Here is a 23,874-nt window from a genome sequence, read left to right as displayed (position 1 = left end):
GAAAGTACTGTCATTTCTAAAGAGGTTGCTCTGGGTGGGAGCAAAGTCTGCTATAAGAAGTATATCATAATGCTGGTGGAAAGTGTTCACGTGGCACATGCAGTGCGAGCTGCCCGATATTGTCTCGTTCAGTCCTAATAATGATTTGCCTCTCTGTTTTGTCTACCTGCCAAGGTGCCTTTTTGCCAGTTGTGCTGTATTCTCTTGTTGCTTTTGTGAAGATCCCCAGATTCCTTTTATTTGCATTTCTTAGAAATAGGCTGCTGTTATGCAGGGTTTTTCACCCATTAGGGATGGGAGAGATACTGCAGGGTAAATATGTAAATCCCTGCAGGTTTGTTTAGAGGTCATTTGCATGACATTTTCTCAAGATCATTGTTGAAAAAAAAAAAAAAACCTGACATCCAGCCTCCCTTGTCCTTCCAGACGGTCACGTTTCAGAGAGATATACAAGTGTAGACACCATCGTTGTGGAGCCACTGTTTTCCATCTGCCCAAAATATACATTTGCATCATAGCATTACTATTGTGCTGTGGTGACCTTGCCCTGACTCTTATTGTTCTCCTGAGTGGGTTCCTTTATCAACAAGCATATCCCTTAGTTGTTGTGATTTGCTTGTATGCAAACAACCGCCTGACGCTGGCTGGGTCCGCTCAGTGCTATTAAATGGCTCCAACATGGGTGTGCAGTAAATCTGATAGGCGCAGTGCGTGTTTTTTCCAGATATGACTTCACTCGTTTTGCTGACATTACAGTACCTGTTTAAGCTGACTCAGGTGTGCTGCCTGTGCCAGCTCCAGCATTAGGAAAACCAGACAGGCTCCACTAGTACAATACAGTGCAGCATGGGCTTTTCCGTTCGCAGAGCAGTTGGTGGGAAAAAAATAATTATTTAGCATTGTGTTTTCTTTTCACCGTGAAAGCCAGTGGTGCCTTGTTTTTGAAGTTCTGGCCAGATAAGTCGTCTCTATTTATCTAATTTATCCCCCAGTCTGCTTCTTATAAAGTTACCTTGCCACAGCTGCCTGCTGTAGCTGAGCACCATTAATCTTGCATCGCCTCCATCGTTCTCCTCCCCTGTAGTTGCATTGTCACAGTGCCTCAGTGTAAGCAAGCCCCATTCATCTTATTTTACATGAGCAACCCCAACCCTCCATACCATTTCCTATACATGTATACTGATTAGCAATAACCTTGAAATTATGTGTCTGCCTCAGTGGTACTGTAGGTAACGTAACAACGCTGCTGTAGGGGGCTTCTAAAGAAGCAAATTCAAGTGTTACAGTACCCTATTTAAAGATAAAAATAAACACATCACATGTACAGTGGCTGTCAAAAGTATCCACATTTTATTGTGTTACAACGTGGAATCAAAATGGATTTAATTAGGCGTTTTTGCCACTGATCAAACAAAAAGTCCATAATGTCAAAGTGAAAAATAAAATCTACAAATTGTTCTATATTAATTACAAATACAAAACAGAAAATAATTGATTGCATAAGTATTCACCCCATTGAGTTAGTACTTGATAGAGGCACCTTTGGCAGCAATTACAGCCATGAGTCTGTTTGGATAAGTCTCTACCATCTTTGCACATCTGGACACTGCAATTTTTGTCCATTCTTCTTTGCAAAATTGCTCAAGCTCCATCAAGTTGGATGGGGACCTTTGGTGAAAAGCAGTTTTCAACTCTTTCTACATATTCTCAATTGGATTGAGGTCCGGGCTTTAACTGGGCCACTCCAGGACATTGACCTTTTTGTTTTTAAGCCCCTCCAGTGTGGCTTTGGCTGTATGTTTGGGGTCATTGTCATGCTGGAAGATGAAAATATAGTGCGCCAAATATAACTCTTAGCATTGAGGCCAAAAAGCTCTATTTTGATCTCATCAGACCATAGAATCTTCTTCCACTTGGTCACTGAGACTCCCATATGCCTTCTGGCAAACTCTAGCCGAGATTTGATGTGAGTTTTTTCCAACAATGGCTTTCTTTTTGCTACTCTCCCATAAAGGCCAGTTTTTTGAAGCACCTGGGCTATTGTTGCCGAATGCACAGGGTCTCCCAGCTCAGCCGTGAAAGACTATAATTCCTTTAGAGTTGCCATAGGTCTCTTGCTGGCCTCCCTGACTAGTGCCCTTCTCGCCCGGATACTCAGTTTTTGAGTACGGCCTGTTCTAGACAGATTCACAGTTGTGCCATATTCTCCCCGTTTCTTAATAATGGACTTTACTGTGCTCCGGGGGATATTCAATGCCTTGGAAATGTTCTTATATCCTACCCCTGGTTGGTGCTTTTGAAGAACCTTATTCCGGATTTGCTTTGAATGTTCCTTCGTCTTCATGATGTAGTTTTTGTTAGGAAATGTACTAACCAACTGTGGGACCTCCCAGAGACAGGTGTATTTAACCTGAAATCATGTGGCACACCTTAATTGCACACAGGTGGACGCCATTCAACTAATTATGTGATTCATGTTGCATCAGAGCTTATTTAGGTGTGTCATAGCAAAGGGAGTGAATACTTATGCAATCAATTATTTTCTGTTTTATATTTGTAATTTAGAACAATTTGTAGATTTTATTTTTCACTTTGACATTATGGACTTTGTGTTGATCAGTGGCAAAAACGCCTAATTAAATCCATTTTGATTCCATGTTGTAACACAATAAAATGTGGAAAAGTCCAAAGGGGGTGAATACTTTTGAGAGCCTCTGTAATAGCAGGTTATATTTAGCACACATAGTAGATATATTTTTGCTTGTTACAGTCGTTTTTCAGTTGCATTTCCCATAAAACATGTTCACGTAAACACAGGGTAAATATTATCTAAAAACAAAAACTAAAAAACTAAAAAGCAGGATATGAAGAAAACCGTGAGAACGTGTGTATTTGAATTCTGTAATTAGACCTATTTTACATGTACATCCCCCACAGTAGTTTTTTTTGTTAAGGCCATTTCAGTTCATCCACGGTCTTTTGTCGTTTCAGTCTGGTGTTCCTCTATCAGCTTTGTCCCACAGCTTATGTGTCTCCTTACTTTCCTGTTTGTACTTTTCCGTGCCGTGGTGGCTCTCAAGCTCGGTTCCCTGAGTTTCTTAACAGATTAGCTATGGGGGAAGCTGCAATCAGAGCATCCTTTCCATAGTTCAAAGTGCTGGTTGCCTTGTTGTGCCTTTTAAACCATGTTTGTTCTCTAATGGGTTTTGAGTACAGACTTTCAGGTGTCAGGGATGAGAGTTTTAAATATTTACTAAGGTAGGTGACATAGTAGATGTGTGGCCAGGAGTTAACACCCAGGTTAGAATCAACAAAGCAACGATGATCTGGGAAACCTGGTAAAGATACCATCCTTTGGATGATGGATGACACCAAGTAGGCTTAATAAATCTAACCATATATTGCCATACACACTAAGAGATGCTTAGCTCCTGATCTACTGTTGAAGTGGAAACAGGTGTGTTTTGTCCAGTGTTGAAGGATTCAGTGCTTTAACGTCAGCAAATCTGTTGTTTGTCACAATATGTTGCATGATCCGCTTACAACCAGTGGTGCTTTCCAGTGATGTTTTTTTTTTTTTTTTTTTTTACGTTGCTACTCCACAAATACCCTGCATTGAGGGAGGAGCTACTGTAATTATACATTCACCCACTGTTGCCCCTTATGAAGTCATATAGATTATTCTGCCTTCCCGTGATTGTTGCTGAATAGTTGAACATAACTCACACAGGAAATCAGGAAATATTCCAGTGGACTACATGGCATGTAACATGACCACATAAATCTGTGTACAGACTAGGGGTTTTCTGATCTTTTTAAATTCTGTTTTTTGTTTATCTTTGCCTGAGATCCCACATATTTAGCAAAGTCCTTTTACTGTGTAACTTAAGATACATTTTTACAAAACAACCTGAAATTTGGTAGAAAGAAGTTGGGTAAAAAAAAAAAAAAACACTTGACGTGGATATCTGTCAGCTAAATTTAGTTTGTTTTATTTGTTGATCTAGACATGACAACATCATCAAAAGCTATATTCAGTTACACATTATACTGTACACAGTATAGTGTCTATGCTAGGATGGAGTCCAATCATATGTGAATGCACCTTTACCCTTTTAAATAAGCTCCATGAACTGAGTCCACAACTGCGGGGACTTTGTGCTTGCCCATCACTAGCTTGCAGTCTAACAAGCTGTAGTGTTTAATAAGTCGAAGGACTATTGACTGTTTTGCTGCCCATGTTAAAAAATAAATAAATAAAGAAAATGATTATCAGAGTTATTTGTAGTTTCCAATGTATAGAATCCCATTTTAACTAAAGGATTTAAATTTCCGTTTCGAGAGTATTTTTGTGGCCTTAAGCTTAACTACTGTATCGCTTTGACCCAAATCCAGTTCTTGCAAATTTACTATAGCAAGGACTCTTCACCCTGTGTGTTTGGGGTGTTATTTCTGATTAGGTCAGATGAAATAACAATAAAATGTACTATAGTATTCTAATAAGAGCCTGGTATATTGATATACAGGTGCTCTGCACTTACAACGGACCCTGTTAGAACAGAGCTCCGTTTACAACGTATTGAGAAGGCATGCCCCTGACAAACAGCATGGATTTTAATGGTGAATTACTCTGATTAAAAATGACTATTTTGTAACATATATTATATACCATTTAATATGTACAGTTTTCCTGTTCCACAGGCAGATATTTTGCATTTAATACATACAGTTTAATATATACAGTACCATTTTATTACCAAACAGTAAATGGCAGTCACATCAGTATTTGTGATATCAGGCAGGAAAAACAGTTGCTATTTATTTTTGTTCTTCTATGTTTTTGTGGCACAGCCATTTAAAAGTATAAGGTACAATTAGAATTACATTTTGCAAAAATATGAATTTGTACATTGGTACTACTTATTACATTATGCGGCCTACAAGGGAGTGTTTTATATACATAATAAACTCCTGTTCTTTTTCAGTTAAGCTTATATTGTTTATATGCTGTATGTAGTCAAAACAATATGTAAAAACAGGTTCCAGACCTCATATCTGTGATAGGCAGGGAGATACTCTAGCTGTTCCCATCCCAAATACTTTTTTTTTTTTTTTTTTTACATACAGCATTTTGACTTGTGTTTGCTACGTACTTTGTTGATAAAGTACTGATTTTCATTTCCCCTTGGAGTCCGTTATAAGTGGAGTGCACCTGTGTATGTATGTATGTGTATGTGTGTGTATATATATATATATATATATAGAGAGAGAGAGAGGGGGGGGGGAGGAAGGAAGGAAACAATTGTGTCATCCAGTGCAGTAGAATATTTTAGTCTTTTGTCACACAATTCTCAAGAATTCATTAATGGGCAGCTGGAGCCAGTGATCATAGCTTCATTCACTGCACTCCACCCAAAATATAGTAATGCCGTACAGTCAAGAAAGCTAAGCTTTGTGTGTTTATGAATGAATAGTTAGCAGTAGGATGTATTGCAGGTAGTAGCCAAGGAGTGGTACCCTTATATTAGAACTATTGTTGTTGTTGTTATTGTAGGGAGCCTTGTATTGAAGCAGGTTGAGCTGTATAGTTTATGAACTGTAGCCTACAATGTAAGCCCGTTGTGACGAACATTAGGTTAAGAAGTAGAAGGCCCTTCTTTCGTAACAGTAAGACCAGTTTTGTTCATGCAACCACAGCCATTTGGAGTCTGAAAGGCTGGTGACTCAGTCAGTCAGTACATTGACCTCTGTACCAGAAACTGACACATTTAAATCTTGTCCCAGGGAAGACCTGGTAATGCTAAAGTTACCCCTAGCCCTCAGCATGGCAGATGGAAGCTCTGTTTTGTTTACTTTTTGCATTGCTTGATACATGAAGGAAGACAGAAGTCAAATAATACTGGTTACTTCTCGTGTCGAGTGGATCTTGCAATATTGTTGGTAGTTAATCCATAACTTCATACTTAAAAGAAGATAAGGTAGTCAATGGTTTCAGCCGACATGCAGCCACAAGTACAGTGTTGTGCAGTGTGCCCTGTGACGTGCTCTTTGCTTTGCATCAGTCCCTATTGCGTTGTTGGTTACACAAATCCTGGATTTAATCCATCAGTCAGTCAGCTTTTTGGCTGGGGAGAGTTAAATTGCTTTGTGTTGCATAAAAAACCAAAAGGGGTACAACAAGGTATGTAGTAACATACACATACTACCCCCCAAAAAAATAAAAAGAAACACATTTTTGTTGTTTGCGTGCCAGTAGAAAAAAATCCTGCTGTATTAAGTACCTATTGTGTTATAACTTAGATACTGTGCAGTATATGGTGCACTATTTAACCCATTATAAATAAGAAAGCATAGTTAAGAAATATGTGAAGAAATCCTTGGTCTGTTTGTTACACCAGACTGGTAGTTAGATTAAATAGAAGTGGTGGCTGTTAACAAAGGTAGGTGCTTGTGAACATGGAGAACATGTGTACACTTTCATCAAACTGCAAAGCACTCAGGTTTGCCTGTAATTTTTGAAATACAATCTGACATTAACCATGTTAATAAAGGTATTATAAGGCGCCTTACTTTCCAATCATTAACGTTGTCCAATAGTTGCAGTACTTTCGCTTGTCTTATGCATATCTTCAGTGAGATTGTGGAGACATGTGTATGTAACTTTAGAATTTTACATAGGCTGGTATCAAGATTTTAGAGAATTACTTATCCAATTGTTATGCAGTGTTTTTAGTTTAAATATTTTATACAGGCTTTCAAGCTCTGATTTGGCCACCACCATGACATTATTATTGCAGTATTTAATATTATGACGTATGCTGACACGGGTACAACACTCTTGGCTCAACTTTGGACGTTTTGAGGCATTGTGGAAATAAGCCTGTCTGATTTGTTTGTTGACAGTGGTGGTGTGTGTGTGTGTGTTTTTTTTCTTGTTTTGTAAATAGTCTTGAAAATAGAATTTCTCATCTAACCTGAACAACTCCGGAGAGTCTCTGCCACCAGATAAAATCTTCCACAAGCCCATTATGAGAAACAAGTCCGTCGTGAGAAACGTGATGTACGTTTGCTGATTGACATTCATGTGCGCCTGGTTTCCTCTACTGGTCACGGTGAAGGTCGTGAAAGAAAGCCTGTGTTATTTATAACTCTTTTAATTCAGCGGTGTACTGGAAATTGGGTATCTATCATTACAAATTCCCATTCTCCTACCAGGAAACCAGCAAAAAAGGAAACATTGCAGTAGGCCTGGAAACCCCCCCTATTAATTTTATGAGAATATGGAGTCTGTTAAAAAAAAGGTTTTGAATAAATAATTCAAAAAAAAAAAAAAAAAGCAATAAAACCAGAGAACTGGGTGTTCATCTAATGTTACAGAGTATATGAAGTTATATACTGGTATTAAGCTGTTAGTGGATAATTCATAATGTGATTGAATTAATTGATTACACTGGTAACAAAAAAATTATTAATGCATTTAGAAGTTTGTTCAAAAGGGTGTTGTAAATAATACTGGACATTTATTAATACCTGGTTACATTCAGTTGATCCATATAGCATCATATACCGCTGTTTTTAAATTATTAAAATAATAATCCTCCTGGTGTTTTGCATTTTTTAACACAAGTTACTCTCAGGTGCACTGTTAAGTAATAGATTTGTATAAAATTATTACACACGTGTATATGTCTGTAGAACAATGTAAAGACGCTGTGTGTATTTTACCCAGTTCATGTTTTTATACACTCAGCCTAGTCTTATTGTAACAGTGGATATACAGTATCTGGGGTTGGTTGGTCATACACCTGCCCAGGAATCTGAATTCAGTAACTCCTGTAGCACATTGTCATCACTGCAAACGCCATGCCAGTTATTACATAAGTTCATTCATTCATTAACTAGATATGAAAATGAGCATCACCCCCTACTTTCTAATCATTCAGCAAACGCATTTACGTAGTTATTATAATACAGATCTAGACATATAAAGAAATAAAATAAAAATATGCTTGAGTTTTTATCACTTGCATAAGGCCATTTGGACTACTTAGTCTGGGAAGAACATAGAAATAATCTAGTATTGCGCTCTGTGTATTGTATACATACATTGGAATGTGTCTATCGCGAGTTGTACCATGAACCACTGGTTTATGGTAATAACAATTAAATTATCAAATTAATAATTATGGAGAGGATTTAGTGCAAAGCTATAAAGTGGTATGTTCACTTAATAAGTTTGTTACTTTTCTGGTGTGGGGATGAACCTACAATAAATGAAAGGCATCGAGGTACATTTTCAGTGGGTCCCGTTAAATTCTCTGGTACAACATAAAATCATGCAATAACTCGAGGCAAATCAATCTCTGCTGCAGTGCAGCTGAAAATATAAACTCAGTACTGTTTTCAGAGTTTTAGTGTGGAGTTATCTGTTTTATAAATTGATATTTTGTAATGATTAAACACAGATATAAGTATTTACGTTATTTTAAAAAATACAATTTTAAAAAATCAATGTTGGGCATGTGGTTTGAGGGAAGCATTAGAAAAGACAAGATGTGCGCCAAAGGTGCATTATACTTCAGGAGAAAAAAACATTGTATGCACTGCAGACAGCACCGTGCCCTGCAAGAAGAAGACGTATGGTAAAAGTTCTCAAAAGTTCACCAGTGTGAACTATAAAAAAGAGCACTGATAAAACTGTTTACTACAAGATTTTTATGACCCTTAGTATATCAGCCTGACGCCTCTAGTCCTGAGACATGCTGTCTGAGCCTGATACTGGCTGTATAATGTACGGCAAAAAAAAAAAGAAAACCCTCATCTGCTCACAGCATTTTGCTATTTCCTTGTTCGGATACTTGCCTGGTCTGCTTCTCTTTTACTTGTTATTGCATTTTTCTAGTCCTGTTTTTTTTAGTACATACTACAGCTTGTAAAACTAATGTATCTAGTTATGAAGGCAAAACAATATGTAAAAACAGATTCCAGACCTCAAATTTGTGATAGGCAGGGAGATACTGCAGCTGTTTTATCCATCTTAAAGACTTTTTTTTTTTAAAACAGATACATGGCTAAATATTTGACTTTTAGTGTACAATGGAGGTGAAAACATCCAAAATAGTTTGACAACATTTTATCCCTGGAGGGAATTTAAGGTTGTATGCCTGGTTAATCAGAGATTAAACCTGAAAGCTGACTGGGGGCTGTTTAGATGGTTTGGTCCTCAATGTCTAGAGACTAAACAAGGCAGTAGTTTTAATAACAAACAAGTTTTGCTTTTGCATAGTCTGCCACTCACTGCATGCAACCTGTTCTGTGGATCTAACCAACACTGATAATCATTTTACAGAGCCACAGCAGTTGCTTTGTTGAATCTTGAATTGTGACTTCTTTTGGCTGCTACCGAGTTGTCTAACATTTTTGGTAGGAAGAGCCACACCGATTAGGGAGTTCTTAAAGAGCAACACTAATGTAGGTGGATAGAGCGATGGTTAGATACAGAGATAGATATAGGTATATAGATACTAATATTACTAACAGTAAAAAAAAAAATCTATCGCCATAAAAAGTCTCTTTTTATAAACGCCTCCTTCTAAATATCAATCTGAACAAATGAGTGTTGTGTAACCAATTTTACAATTATACAGCCTGTCTATTATCTGGTTTCACATATCCTGATTAGTACTTTAACATTAGCCAGTACATACAGTATACATGTACATGCAATGGGCAACTCTGGCCACTCGTTCCCAGGTCTTTATTGAACAAATTAAATCATGGATCTGAGTCCTAAGCAGTTATCTACTTCAGTATGCATGTTAAACCTGGCCTGAATGAAAAAGCTCCCAATCTCATGGTTTCTCTTTATTCCAACAGGCTCAGGATCTGAATGTGATAGAGGAGGTGATCCGAATGATGCTGGAGATTATAAACTCTTGCTTAGCCAATTCCTTGCATCACAACCCCAACCTGGTGTATGCCTTGCTCTATAAACGAGAGCTTTTTGAGCAATTTAGATCCCATCCCTCCTTCCAGGACATCATGCAGAATCTGGACATGGTAAGCATCAGCCCTGTGATACTCTATATATAACAGCAATTGCTGTTGAAAAAAAAAAAACATTTCTCATTGCTTTTTCGTCTTTTAGTTCTGCTGATCCAATATTAAGTTTTGTATTTATTTTATATTTATTCATGTTTAACTGTTGATGTTGATGTTTAAATTTCCATATTCTACATCAGTGCCGCCTATGCAGATGTAGCAAGCGCCCGCTGATGGGTGGGAAACAAAAGCTTATATGCCTGATATTACATTATCAGCCTCTGTGTCAAATATAAAGTTAGTCTGGCTAGACAACTCTTTTTTTTTTTTTTTTTTTTTTTTTGCAAAATGGAGCACCAGAGTAATAGAAGCTGGTTTACAGTTAATTTGCAGTATACTGTATTTATACAGTACTTATTGTCAAATCAATTAAACAAACAAATTAATCTAAATTTAGTCAATAAAATAACTGTGATTTGTGGACACAGTTGGATCTAGGGGCATTGTGTCCTGTATCACTGTATCTTAATTGATCAAACCGAAAAGTAAGGTTTATTTACAATTCATTAATGTTTTACCAGTAGGGATGCATTTTCTTACCGATAGGGAGATAATTCAGGTTCCCATCATACTTATATATTAAAATTATGGAAACACTTGTTCAATTGTGATGATAAAATCAGCGGGTAAAAGGGGGAAACTATCCATCTGTCCATATGAGTGACACACTTAGATGTTTGCTTATCCATTTTTGATAGAACTTAGGACTTTTCTGTCCTGTACATGGGAGCGGCATCTTTTCAATCATTTTTCCATGAAATAATGAACATAAAATAAAAAACACATTCTAAAAGAGGGTGTGAATGAAAATCTGACTTGGATTGACTGATTAACTTTATTCCTTCAATTGGTAACTGCCCGTTTCTGGCGTCTAGTAAAAGACAGATACAGCATGATTTTCAAAAGGGGCAAAATAAGAACTAGGTTGCAAAGTGATTTCTAAAACCTGATTTGGATCACTAAGTACAGTAGATGCCGGTTGTTAGCAACACTGGTAGACAACTTTCGGTTATTATCAACATTTTCCCAGGAACCAGTCCTGTCCAGTAGACTTTAATGTTAATGGAATTCTGATATTGGCAACTCCACACTGGGTATTGACAAATTTGTTACTAGTTGCCAGTGCTACAGAGCGCACTTGCATGATTTATGCACATACTTCATGCAGCTTTTATAACACACTGACTTTGCAACTGCGTATTTCTGACGGTCTGAGGCAGAATCATGGCTTTGAAACTGGCTACGAAGCTGCACGCAAAATTGAGATGGATTTACAGCAGGAGGTGGTACACTGTAAAAAGCAGACAACGTTGGACAATTTCTTATTTTAAAACTGTGTTCTTTAGAATTGATTAAGTATAGCACATTTTTTGTGTGTTTTACTCATTTAAGGACAATTGTAGCACGTTGTTATATAGTACTGTTTAAGCTACTTTTTTTTGTTTGTTTTACACAAGTGTGAAATAAACGGTTCTATGTTTGGGTATTTTCTTTTTCTCATGTTAATTTTTTACACTGCAGCATTTAAAACACATGTATTTCAGTGCCATATTTGTACAACTACAGTATAGATCATTATGTATACATACACTTGAAAACGGGGACGTTCTGCTTGTTGGCAACTTTCGGTTAATGACAACTTTTTGCTGGAGCCGAGAGGTCCCTTAGTAAGCGGCTCTAGTGTATCTGGATTTCAAAAAATCATGCTGATTCAGTATGAGATTTTAAAAGTACATATAATACTGTTTACCACCTTGGCTTCAAACCTCATTTTAAAAGTGTAGTGTGAACACAGCTGATCTTTTTTACATCAAAGAATAACATAATATGCTAGTGAGTTAGCAGCAGGGGATCTGTTAAACTAGTAATAACTTTGTGAGTTTCCATGGTTTAAGCTTTTTTGTTTGTCACCTAAATTCTCAGGAAAGCAAAATCAGTCTCCCAGTACAGCATGTTATTAAAACATAAAAGCACCATTTCATGCACAGCAGCTTATGAATTTGAGATGTTTTCAGCTGGATTTATTTCACTGGGGAGGTGGGATTGTGCATGTAATATTTTCTTTGCATTACAGTATATAATTGTTTTCAGCTTGTGCATTCTAACAATATACAGTACTTTTGGACAATAAGCATTTATATTGTTTTTTTTTTTTTTTTAATGAGGGAGCTTTCAGGAGGTAGGTTTATAATCTAAGAAAGACTAATCATATACAGCAGAATCTCTAGAAAATGATATACACTCTCAATCAATTATGGGAGATGCATATGTACTATGGTTTGATATATTGTAAATTACAAGATCTATGCAGGTTAATGTTCCTTCTGTTGTGATAGTGATTAGTTGATTTGTATAAATGCATGCTGTGATTTTAATTTTCATCATTCAGTTTAGATACATCTGACATTATACTCTTTGTCTCATTTAAATATGACCAGCTGTTTTATATTACATACAATATAAGTGCAAATTTGTGGTGTCCCTGTGTCTTATCTGAGAGGGTTTTCAGGTAAAGATGAAGCAAACACCACATAATACTAATATCATATACAGTAAATAGTAGACTAATATGTATAAAAGGATAAGCTTGTCCTTTGAGCAATCAAATTGTATCAACAGTGGAATTCCCAAACATAGTTGTGTTTGAGAGGGGGAAGGTTTGTCCATTACCAGTAGGGGCTGTTTACGTGCACTGCATGTGTCCTCTCAAAGTCAGAAGTACCCACGACTGTGTGTGTTTAGCCACTCTATATCTGCCCTGTGTCCGCTGCACTTTCCACTTCATTTAAATCCTCTGTATGGCTTTGCTTTAACCCAGAAAAGAGATTAAAGTCTTGGAGGGTGGGGCCCGTCAGGTGAAAATGGAAGGCGTGTCACTCAGAACCTCTCAATTCGTTATAATCTGAATAGACAGTAATACCACATTGTCTGGTCTGGAGGCGGTAACCAGCCAGCCAGTGTGATCTATTTGTAGTGTGCTTGCTCTCAAGGAACATAATTCAGGGGCACTTTACTTTTAATTGCCTCATTTATTAGGATTAGGGGGTTGGGATCTCATAGACTGTAGGTTAGAACCATGGAAGCATTGTATGTGTGCAATTACTTGCTGTCTCATTTACTGCATTCTTCTGTAGTTTAGTTGTATGTGCTATAAGAAAGCAGGTAGTTTTAGCTTCCTTCCCCGTCTTCCTTCTGTGAGCTATGATAGGTCAGCTCATATTGTCATGACATTTTTAAGCCTTGTATAGGTCAAGAAGTAAAAATAACAAAACTGGCGTCCACTTTATGTCTTTGTAGTGTTACATTTTACAGGAAAGCCTACCGTTGATAAATTTTCCACAGGAGTTGGTGTACAGAAATGTACCTCCCCGTCTCCATGCAAATACAGTTCAGCTAGATAAGTGGAACAAAGGGATGAAATTGCTTCTGCTTTAATTGTGTGTTAAATTGCAGCCATTACCACTGGGAAGGTGTTTCTAACGAGATTTCAGCCAATGAATTCACTACAGCGCTACACTGCAACTTGTCACACATAGATATATATTAGCATAGTCTGGGGGTGCAATTTCATATATACTGTATACATGCTGTGCATGTTTAACAGCTCTGTCTGCAGACAGATTTTGGCAGCGATGCAAGAGGGTCCTTGCAGAAAGAGTCTTACTGGTAACTCCTACTCAGGACATTTCCAGTTCCTTTGCATATCAGTACATATTACAGTTTTTAATAAAGTTTTCAAAAATAATATTGCAATCAACAGATACATAGATAAGTTGTATTATAATCTTAGTATTCAGTGTCTTCAACTTTTGGCATAGTACTGAAGCTGAATATGTCAAAGTACTAAACCCTCCCAGTGGAGTATTTATGGTAACATTTTCTTACATTCACAGTCAGAAACTTTCACTGGTGCCTTCAATTTCATTTTTATATTCTTATTAACTCAATGTCAATATAATTTAGAATTACATTTTATTGTGGATTTTGTATCATTGCTCAAGCACAGTAATGTCCTGTTAGCATGCAGCAAGCTATTCTTCCCCAGTGTTACGCAATGTCTGTCACAGTTGTTTGGCAGCATTTGATTCAATACGCCTGTCCTGTCTTCAAGAGCAAGCAGGTTTCTCGTCTGTGTGAGTGTTCATGAAATGCCTGCAGAATCATTTGGGACTGTGGTCAGATCAACCCTTACTCCCTTTCTGATAAGGCACTCAGCCGGGAAAAATAAACTAGATTAAAATACATTCAAATACATGTACATTCAAAGAATGTCTGTGGCAACCAGTAAACATTTAAATTGGCACAGCCTATAGAACGTTAATCAGCTTGAATTTGTCAAGTGTAAACAGAGTCAAGACGGGGCCTTTTAAGGTAGACACGGCCTTTTAAGATACTCCATGCAGTTACCTCATTTGTTTGCAAGATGTGTGAATGGCTGGAAGTGTTGTGACAACTACCTGTCTTATTTAAATCCCAGTGCCATAAAGTTCACATTGTAGTGGTCTCGCACCCAGATGTACTGCAAGGCAAAATAAAAAAAATAATAATAGCCTTTGGCTCCTTGTGTCTGCCTGAGAAGTATATAGTAGTGATAGATCCCACTTGATTTCTTTAATCACATAGACTGGAAAGAACACATTAGAAAGTGCCTTAGGATGGGTGGGGGGGAGTAAATTACAGACGAGTCTTTTAACGTCAATAGTTTCACCGAACCAGACTGCAGGCCGTGGGAGATGGTAACTTAAAAGAGATCATCTAATTATACAGAATTTTCATGCCATGGAATGCAATTCTCAAAACCTTGTTTAGATTGACTTATTTCTCTATCACAAGCATAGTTCTCCATCCATTATTTACTGGACCTCTTGAATTTTTATGTCTCTGTGTGTGTGATGTATTTTCATGCTAGTATACAACTAAGAGTGCTACTGGTTTGGACATATAGGGAATTGTATAAAGCAAGGTGTTTTGTATGTGTTATTTTTTGTTCTGTAATTTTTTGTTTTAGAGAAATTGATTTTAAAACTAAACTTGTTGCTTGACATGTACTGATTGTTGCAGTTAATTCACATTTAAAATGTTATAAAATGTGTCATTTGTATGATTTCATATGTAAAAGTTCCTAAGATTACTGCTACTGTCTTCAGCTGGAGGAATAAAATAGTGACAAAAAGGTATAAACCAGTCAGACTTAAAACTTCATATTTTCCACTGAAATAAACAGAAACAATGAATCGCTTCAGTTGTGATTGGAAAGAAAAGATCGAGGTGGGGAACTGAACCTTGCAGTATTCTCCTGTTACTCCAATGGGAGATGCTGCTCTTCATCCAGTGACAGATATTGCACAGTCAAATCAATAATATAATACAATAAATATAGAAGTAATTAAAAAAAAAAAAAAAAAAACGCTTTTCACGATAAGCATTTCAGAACAAGTCAGCAAGTATAAAACAGGCAGCTATTTAAAACAGTGTTTAAGGAACAACAGAAAGCTGTGATTGAAGAGAATGTATTTTAAACATATCTGAGAGTACTACTCATGCCAGTATAGGGGCTGAAATGTGTGGGTTTAAGGGGTCTCAGAGTTTCACTGCTGGTATAATCAGGATGCTCAGCACAGCTATGTCACTCAAGCACTTTGCTCCCTCTTGTAGGTTATTGGCTTCTTCAGCTCCCGACTTGAGCAGGCTGGATCTGATCTGTCAGTGGAACGTGTTCAGGAAGTCATTAAGCAAGGCGCTGCAGCTCTACCCAAAGACCGACTGAAAGTAAGTGATAGGTGGATGGTCATCACAGAAAATGTATTAAATCTTAAATCTAAGAAGGATAAACATTTGTATATGAGTTTCCTTCAATATGTACAGGGTTTGCAATGGAAAACATTGCTCAAGAAGCAAATCTCAACTTGTTCTTTTTTTAACATTTCTATGAAATTTGATTATTTTTAAACGCAAAAATGTGAACATTTGCAGAAATATGCAGATTTGTATGTCGTGCCACTTACGTGCATATACTTATCCATGATTGTATTCACTTGCTTCAGTTAAGCTCAGGCACAGACAAATAAAAAGGGACATAACTATTCAATAAAATCAATGACAGAGAGCGACTATAAAACAAGATTTACAGGGGAAGAAAAAACACCTACTGACAAACAGAAATGAAGAGAATCTGTTTTATTAAATGCATATGTCTTGATATACATTGATGGGGTTTTGTTTCATGCACCTGTAACTGGGCGATCACAGATCAGCAATCACAGGGTAATAATCTGTAATCTTTATTTTTCAAGCACCGAACCTTAAGGGCAAGGTAATACAAAATTACACACATTTGCTTTATAGAAGCTTAGTTTTTATATCTGTTTAGTGATCAGTAAAATATGTATAGATTATATGATTTCCTGAGAGCAAAGAGAACAGTGTTTAATGAAAGGAATTTCTGAATCCCTTAAGATTCTTTCCCTAGAACAGTACCCATGAGAGAGCAGTGTACTTTATTAACAGAGGATTGATTGTATATTGTGGTATTCAGATGTGTTCACCTTCTGACTCTTTACTTGGAAAGTACATGACAAATCATATATAGAGAGGTCTATCTAAAACGTACCTTAAATCAGTGCTCAAGGCTCTAGTCTCCCATAAAGTTCTTTCATCTTTTCTCATTTGTGGTAAATAAAATAGATTGCTTAGATCATTTTTAAACCCCCTATCCTGATTTTTTTTGTTTTTGTTTTTTTTGTACTGCCGGTGTGTTTTTTCTATGGGAAAACTTACACAGTTCCCTTTCAAATAAAAAATGTAACCATTACCTAATGGGATATAGTCTGTTATAGCATGAATCACCTGAGCACAAAGCTGCTCCTTTAAGAGCCCCGTATGCGTCAGACGTCGCCTCCTCCCCCAGGAGGTATACGAGTGACGCATAAGACTCAGTGCCATTTTCTCTTTCAGCCTTTGCCTGAGGAAGGAGTGAGCTATCTCCATAACTATGGAGATAAGTTGATTAATTCACTTTTTCTCTCTCATTTCATATTCTGAAATAATTTCGCTTTTTAGGCGATAATTCTTCTTAGCCACTCCGCGGCCACATGCCTTGTACGAAGCCGGCAGCTCTCCCCACCCCTTCCCCGGGATTAAGAACCTTGTTGCAGCTAACTTCACACTCTCTCCCTTGCTGCTTGGCTCTTCGTGAGTCTGCTTTGTTTGCTTTGCTGCTCTGACAACAAAGGTTACTACATTTTTTTCTAGATAGCAGGCAACTGCAGCCCCTGTTTGTGTTACAGTGCATGCTTGCAGTTTGCCAGTGGCTTTTTCAGGTCTTTACCCTCATGCCACTTGTCGTGGTACCAGCCCGGTACCAGTAACTCGCTCTACCAGTACCAGTCTCTACCAGAGCCTGGACCAGGCGGTACCAGAACCTGTAGTCTGGTTGATACCAAAGCCGGTACCAGAGCCTGTTGCAGTGACCTGGTCGGTACCAGAGCCCGTACCAGTAGCCTGGTTGGTACCAGAGCTGGTACCAGTCACCTGGTTGGTACCAGAGTGGTACCAGTCAGTGCCAGAGCCTGTACCAGTGACCTGATTGATACCAGAGACCTGGTTGGTACCAGAGCCAGTACCAGTGATCTAGTCAGTACCCAAGTAGGTACCAGTCAACTTTTATTGGTACCAAGGTTGCTACTAGTAATCTGGTTCATACCAGAATCGGTACCAGTGACTCAGTTCAGTCCGGTTTGACCCCAAACCGTTACCAGTGCTCCATTTTTGTGTACTCTGTGTACAGTTTTCAGCACCAGTCAGCTTACTGTCTGTTTTTGTGCACATACATTGCACAGCTGAACTGTTTTTTTCAACCTTGCACCATGCCTGTGGTTTCACCTTTGTGCTGGTTGCAATTTCAGAAGAGGATAAGCACGACAGGTGCATCCACTGCTTAAGAAGGGAGCATGCAGAGGGGGCAGTTCAAAACTGCAGCTCTTGCGCATTTTGTGCTAATTTTTCAGGACACTGGAAAGCAGGCTGGCCCGCTGTACCAGGGACCGATCTGCATCTCTGACACTGTTGCAGCATGACTTGCCCTATTCATACCCTGCAGTGCTGTCAACAGAGTCCCCACTCTGTTACACTGAGAGCTAAGAAACAATAATCTAGGGGTAAGAGCAGGACTAAGAGCCCCTGCTGCTCAAAATCCTCCTCTTCATCGTCTAGCTCGAAGAGCTTCGCCTCTCCTCCACAAAGATAGAGGAACAGGAACTGCCATAGTAGGATTCTGGTACTGTCTGGGTTGTGGGGCAAATGGAAAAGCTTTTTCAAGCTATGAACCAGCAGCAGTCCCTTTTGCTGGAGCTGCTGCGAGGCCTCCCCCCAGTTGTCTCAGTCCCCAGGGCTCAGGCACCATTGTCTGACCCACAACCAGTGCAGGAGGATGTCATGTCCCTTACTGCATCTGAGGCCAAGAATTAATCTTCCTGCCCGAGGACGCGGAATCAGATGTCTTGGCTCCCATGGTAATCCCTCCCTATCGGAGAAGCTCATCTCCCTTATCAGACATGCTATCACGGCTCTGCAAGTGCCTTGGGCCACGGAAGATGAGCCTAAATGTTCTATATTTGGTAGGGTGACCGCTGCTGTGTGTCAGCGCTGTGAGCCTGGTCAACAACCACCTGCTCCAGTTGTTTAAGTACAATGGTCAGGCGTTGGGCAAGAGTATGGCTGCATTGGTGGCGGCAAGAAGGCAGCTCTGGATTGTTCATGCTTGAGTACCTGACAAGGACAAGGTGTCATGCGTGGATGCCCCTGTAACACCAGGGCATGCATTTGGGCCGGCAGTGGATGAGATGCTAAAACACTCTCACCAAGCACATGAGTCTTCCAAAGAGTTGGCATGTCTCCTCCCCAAGCAGAAGCTCCCAGCTTAAACAGTGCGCAACGTGGAGACCGGCACAATTGTCGGCGCCCTGCTCACAGACAGCAGCCATGGCCGCAGGTGCAAGCCTCTACGAGCCAGCAGCCCTAGGGATTTGCTGTCACAGGTCCAGGGCCCGTTCTATCAGGCCCATCTGGTTATTAGTTTGCAGTTTCAAATCAGCCCCCCTCCCTTTCAGGGCATGATCGCAACAACGGTCATAAACCCTCAAGTCACTATTAGTGTCTCAGGAGGTGGCGGCTCTACTGCAGAAACAGGCAGTTTCAATTGTTCACTCTTTCAATGAGAGAGAAGGCTTTTACTCCAGGTACTTCCTGGTGTCGAAACAGGATGACGGCCTCCGACTGATCCTCAACCTCAGACTGCTCAATCTGTACTTGAGAATACAAAGGTTCAAGATGCTGACAGCGAGGCAGCTGTTGCATTCAGTAAGTCATTGAGACGAAAAAGAATGCCAGAGCAGCATCTACACGCTCCCAATATGGTTATAAATGGGATATGTTCCTGACATGGTGAACTGAACCCCATGACTTGTCCCATGGCAGATATCCTGCAATTTTTGTAGGACCTTTTTGATGTAGGGAAATCTCAGTCTACACTTAAGGTCTAAATGGCAGCTGTCTCAGCTTGCCATATTAAAATTGACTCACACTTGAGCACACTTCCTGGTGGGACAGTTTTTGAAGGTTGCTCGGAGGTTAAGACCCCTAGAAATGATTTTGTTCATCGCTGGTGTAATGTAGTGCTGAATGCGCTTGCAAAACAGCTATTTGAGACAAAACTGTCATTAAAGACAGCCTTCCTGCTTTCTATTACCTCCGCAAAGTGGGTAGGTGAAATGCAAGCATTCTCAACAGCAAAAGCCTGTTTGTTTTTTGCAGGGGGCAAGAACTAAAGTTACTCTCCGCACTAATCCTGCTTTTCTCCCTAAAAGCATTTCTGCTGTCCTTATCAACCAGTCAGTAGAATTGGAGGCCTTTCATCCACTTCCTTTTTGGTCTGACAGGGAGAGAAAGTTCCATATGCTCTGTCCAGTTAGGGCACTGGCATATTATGTTGGCCGGAATCAGAGCAGTTGTTTATTTGCTTCGGGTCTAAGTTCCATGGACAAGCCCTGTCTAAACAGGTGCTGTCAAGGTAGATTGCAGACACAGTCAGGATTGCATACAATCTAGACAACCTGCCCCCACCAGAAAAGATAACTTGTCACTCCACAAGAGGCCTTGCAACCTCTTGGGCACACATTTACAACGCTGCAGTATGGGCCAAGCCTGATTATTTTGACAGGTTCTACTGACTTAGTGTTGTAGATCAGCAGAACTCTGGTTTTAGGACTATAGTGTTAAAAGCAGCCACTCATTCAGCTCTTTAGCAAATTTTTTTTCATTATTGTTTCACTTTAAGTCCTGGGGTAGTTAGCTACACATCTCTTGGACTTATGGTGTTGAATGTTGAGGTTACTCAATGTAACCGTTCAGCGTATTCACTGCATGAGGGTCCTCCCTCACTGTACTGTGGACAATATGTCATGGATCCGCATCGGTCCTCGGCCAGAATGCTAAAGGCAGTTATCTTCATTTTTCTGCCGATGCTACAAGCCCTTCACTTACAACGGCTTGGGTGTTCTATCCCATCAGGTAATGGTTACATTTCGTACTTGAAAGGGAACGTTGGGTTACTATCATAACCCTGGTTCCCTGAAATAGAACTGTAACCATCACCCTTCGAGGACGCTGCGTTCACTCTAACACAGCAGGCTGTAAAGAAAATGGCATGAGTCTTATGCTTCACTCGTATTTATTTTCTGGGGGCAGAGACGACGTCTGACACATACAGGGCCCTTAAAGGAGCAGCTTTGATATAAGTGCTCAGGTGATTCATGCTATAAGAGATTATATCCCATCAGGTAATGGTTACATTGCTATTTCAGGGAACGGTTCATGCTTTGTCCTATCACCTGTTTGGCAGACAACAGGATTACACCCTTGTAAAATGTCTAGCAATCAAGAGTTGGCAGTCCTCTGTAGTTACCAAGGCAGACACACGAACAATCACACACCACAGCGAAACAGTGAAAGTCTGAACCAACTAATGGCCCACTTCAGAGACCTGCATGGGAATAGAAGCCAGTGCTGGAAAGGATATGTTTCCCTGACAGCCTGCAGGCGGAGATACTTGACACCAGAAGGTCTGAGACTGGAGAGAGGAAAAGACAGGAGTAGAGAGGAAAGAGGGAGGGCCAGGGAGAGAACTCCAGAGATAGAGCTGTCTCAAACGGAGACAATCTGCCCTGCAATTAAGGCTCCCTCTTTTATTGCTCTGGCTCATTATGGGGCAATTTAAAGATCAGGAGGATAGGTGAAAAGTGGCCCTGGTGCGCTTTTGAAGTTCATGGGTCGTCCCTTTTTCTTGTTTTGTTGATTTATCAGTAGCTGAGGGAGTACAGGAGAGCACCGAGACAACGCCTGGAGTCTGCAGCTCCCATCGCTATATTTTTCTCAGGGCGCTTTCTTGCCAACTACAAAACCAGGCATAACAGAACTTCCATTTTTTAATATTGCTGTGTGTCATTTTGCAACTTACTTTATTTCCAGAATACAGTGCAACCAGTTTGATTTTAACCTTCCTTCGAAAATACTCCCAGTTAACACACTGTTTTGATAAAAGCAGCTGTTTATTTTTGTAACCGCCACCAACCATCAGAGAATGTCAAAAGGCATAGATAATGGGGAATAAAGGTAAACTAATAAAACATTTGTTTGTGAAGTGCAATAGACAAGAAACGTCTTAGAGATTTGATAGATTTTCATCCCAGTATTTTAAAAATAAATGACACCTTCAGACAGCCACATCTCTATAATTGAGATCACAGTTTATCTGTATAGTAAATAAATGACAATATATTTTACTAGCTGTTCTTTGGAAGTGTAATGTGTTAGGTCTTAACTGTTTTTTTATTAGAAACATTAGTAAAGCAGTTGTTGTAATGTTTGCTGTCTTTGAGTATAGCCTCTTAGACAAAGTTGAGACTGTGTGGTCCAGTGGTTAAAGAAAAGGGCCTATAACCAGGAAGTCCCTAGTTCAAATCCCAGCTCACTCACTGACTCATTGTGTGACCCAGAGCAAGTCACTTAACCTGCTTGTGCTCTGATGCTGATGCATAGTTCACACACCCTAGTCTCTAAGTCGTCTTGGATAAAGGTGTCTGCTAAATAAACAAATAATATTTGCACTGAAACAGAATGTTTTTTTTTTTTAACCTTTTATCTGGAAAAGTGCATTAACTCTCAAAAGAACAGAAAGAACATCCTTTAACATAAGTGAAATGAAAGGAAGTCGTTTTATGATCTTTCGTGAAAATGCTTTACATTATTACCGGTTTGCTATGGTGCTTTTTTGTTTTCGTTTTTGTTTTCCTGCTGGATGTTGCTGGTCTCAGATGATGAATGTTTTCCACATTATGGTATTCGATGTAGGCCAGACGGCTCCCAGAGTCTGAAAGCCAGCCTGGCTACCAGCCACAGAACTGGAGGAGCCTAGGCATGCACAGAGAGACATTAACAGCAGCTTCACCCTACAGCTATGACCAAAAGTTTAGCATCAATTTTAATATTTTATTTTAAGAAACTACAAAATGATATCACAAAAGTCTACCAGAAGCCATAATAATAGTAGAGTATTTTTTAATTTGTCAATTTTTTGTAAAGTACATGGAAAACTACAAAGCGCTATGTAATTCATTATGTTACCATAACATTATTCACCAAGTTTCACTCGACTTCATGAAGCTAAAGTAGTTCATTCTATAGGATAATGCAAGACTTTTGGCCATAGCTGTATACACAGAAAAATATTGCGCTCATTTTAATACACACACTGCTAGTTAACACTAAACCATTTATTTGTAGTAAGCATATTTTATAGAAGATTGCTTTGTAAGAATGAATACATAGTCCTAATCGTGCTTTGTTTTTACAATACGCAATACAATATTCCATAATTTCATTTGTCTGGACACTCTATGCAACAGCTGTACAAAATAACTTTTTTTTTTTTAATGTTCTCTTCCTCTTGTAAGATACAGAGAAAATTACAAAACATGCTACATTAATGGTTTATGTGTAGTTTACCTCTATGCATGTGCATCATGGTTCAAAATGATCACTAATTTAACCACCTTTATGTATCAATCATCCCGTTATTCTTCATTCTGGTTTACAATTTTATACTATTAAATTTTTAGGAAGTTCCCTTTCAAATTCTACTGTCCTATCTGATTGGTACTGTATATGTGTTAATTTCGCAATCAGTACAGTTGTAGCCACAATCCAACAGTATGTAGTGGCTATTATTTTGTGTCCTAATAGTAGATGTCCAGCCTGTAATTCTTAACATATATACCTGGGATTTGTCAAAACGCTTACTATAGTCAGGTGGTCCTAATGTGCATCTTTAATACAGGACCTGATTTAATATTGAATCACATGCAAGCTCTGATAGAGATCTCAAAAAGATGTCTTTTTACAAGGATCATGGAATGTCTGTGTGTGGCTGATGTAAATTTTGGGGTGGGGAAATCTGGTATTTGCTGTAGCATCTTCCGTTTCCTAAAAACAGATAACTCCTCCGTTTTACATATCATCACCTTCACTGGCTTGGCACCTAGAAACAGCAGACACAGGAGTGCTGAAATACAGGGTACAGTATGTCCATTCAATCCTGATGAACTCAAATTAGTAGCTTTGTAGCCCTAGAGGTGATGGTGACAACTCTTACTTGGACAGCCAGCAGCCCAGCCATGGTTTGAAAATCACCAGAGACAGAGCTATGGCGTTAGTCTGATT

General features: G+C 39.0%; 1 protein-coding gene across 4 annotated transcripts in view; it reads left to right on the top strand.

Moving 5' to 3' along the window:
* Positions 1–23,874, top strand: part of LOC121314418 (dymeclin-like) — a 170,911-nt gene that overhangs the window by 132,792 nt on the left and 14,245 nt on the right. For all 4 annotated transcript variants that reach the window (XM_041247681.1, XM_041247671.1, XM_041247690.1 and 1 more), the window contains 2 exons: positions 9,877–10,059; positions 15,757–15,870. In XM_041247681.1, the coding sequence (XP_041103615.1) occupies positions 9,877–10,059; positions 15,757–15,870 (297 nt within the window). The remainder of the gene's footprint in view (positions 1–9,876; positions 10,060–15,756; positions 15,871–23,874) is intronic.

This window comes from Polyodon spathula, chromosome 1 (genome assembly GCF_017654505.1).
Source record: "Polyodon spathula isolate WHYD16114869_AA chromosome 1, ASM1765450v1, whole genome shotgun sequence".
NCBI classification, from domain to species: Eukaryota; Metazoa; Chordata; class Actinopteri; order Acipenseriformes; family Polyodontidae; genus Polyodon; species Polyodon spathula.
The sequence above is the reverse complement of the archived record's forward strand: the minus strand, read 5'-3'. Positions and strand labels throughout refer to the sequence as shown.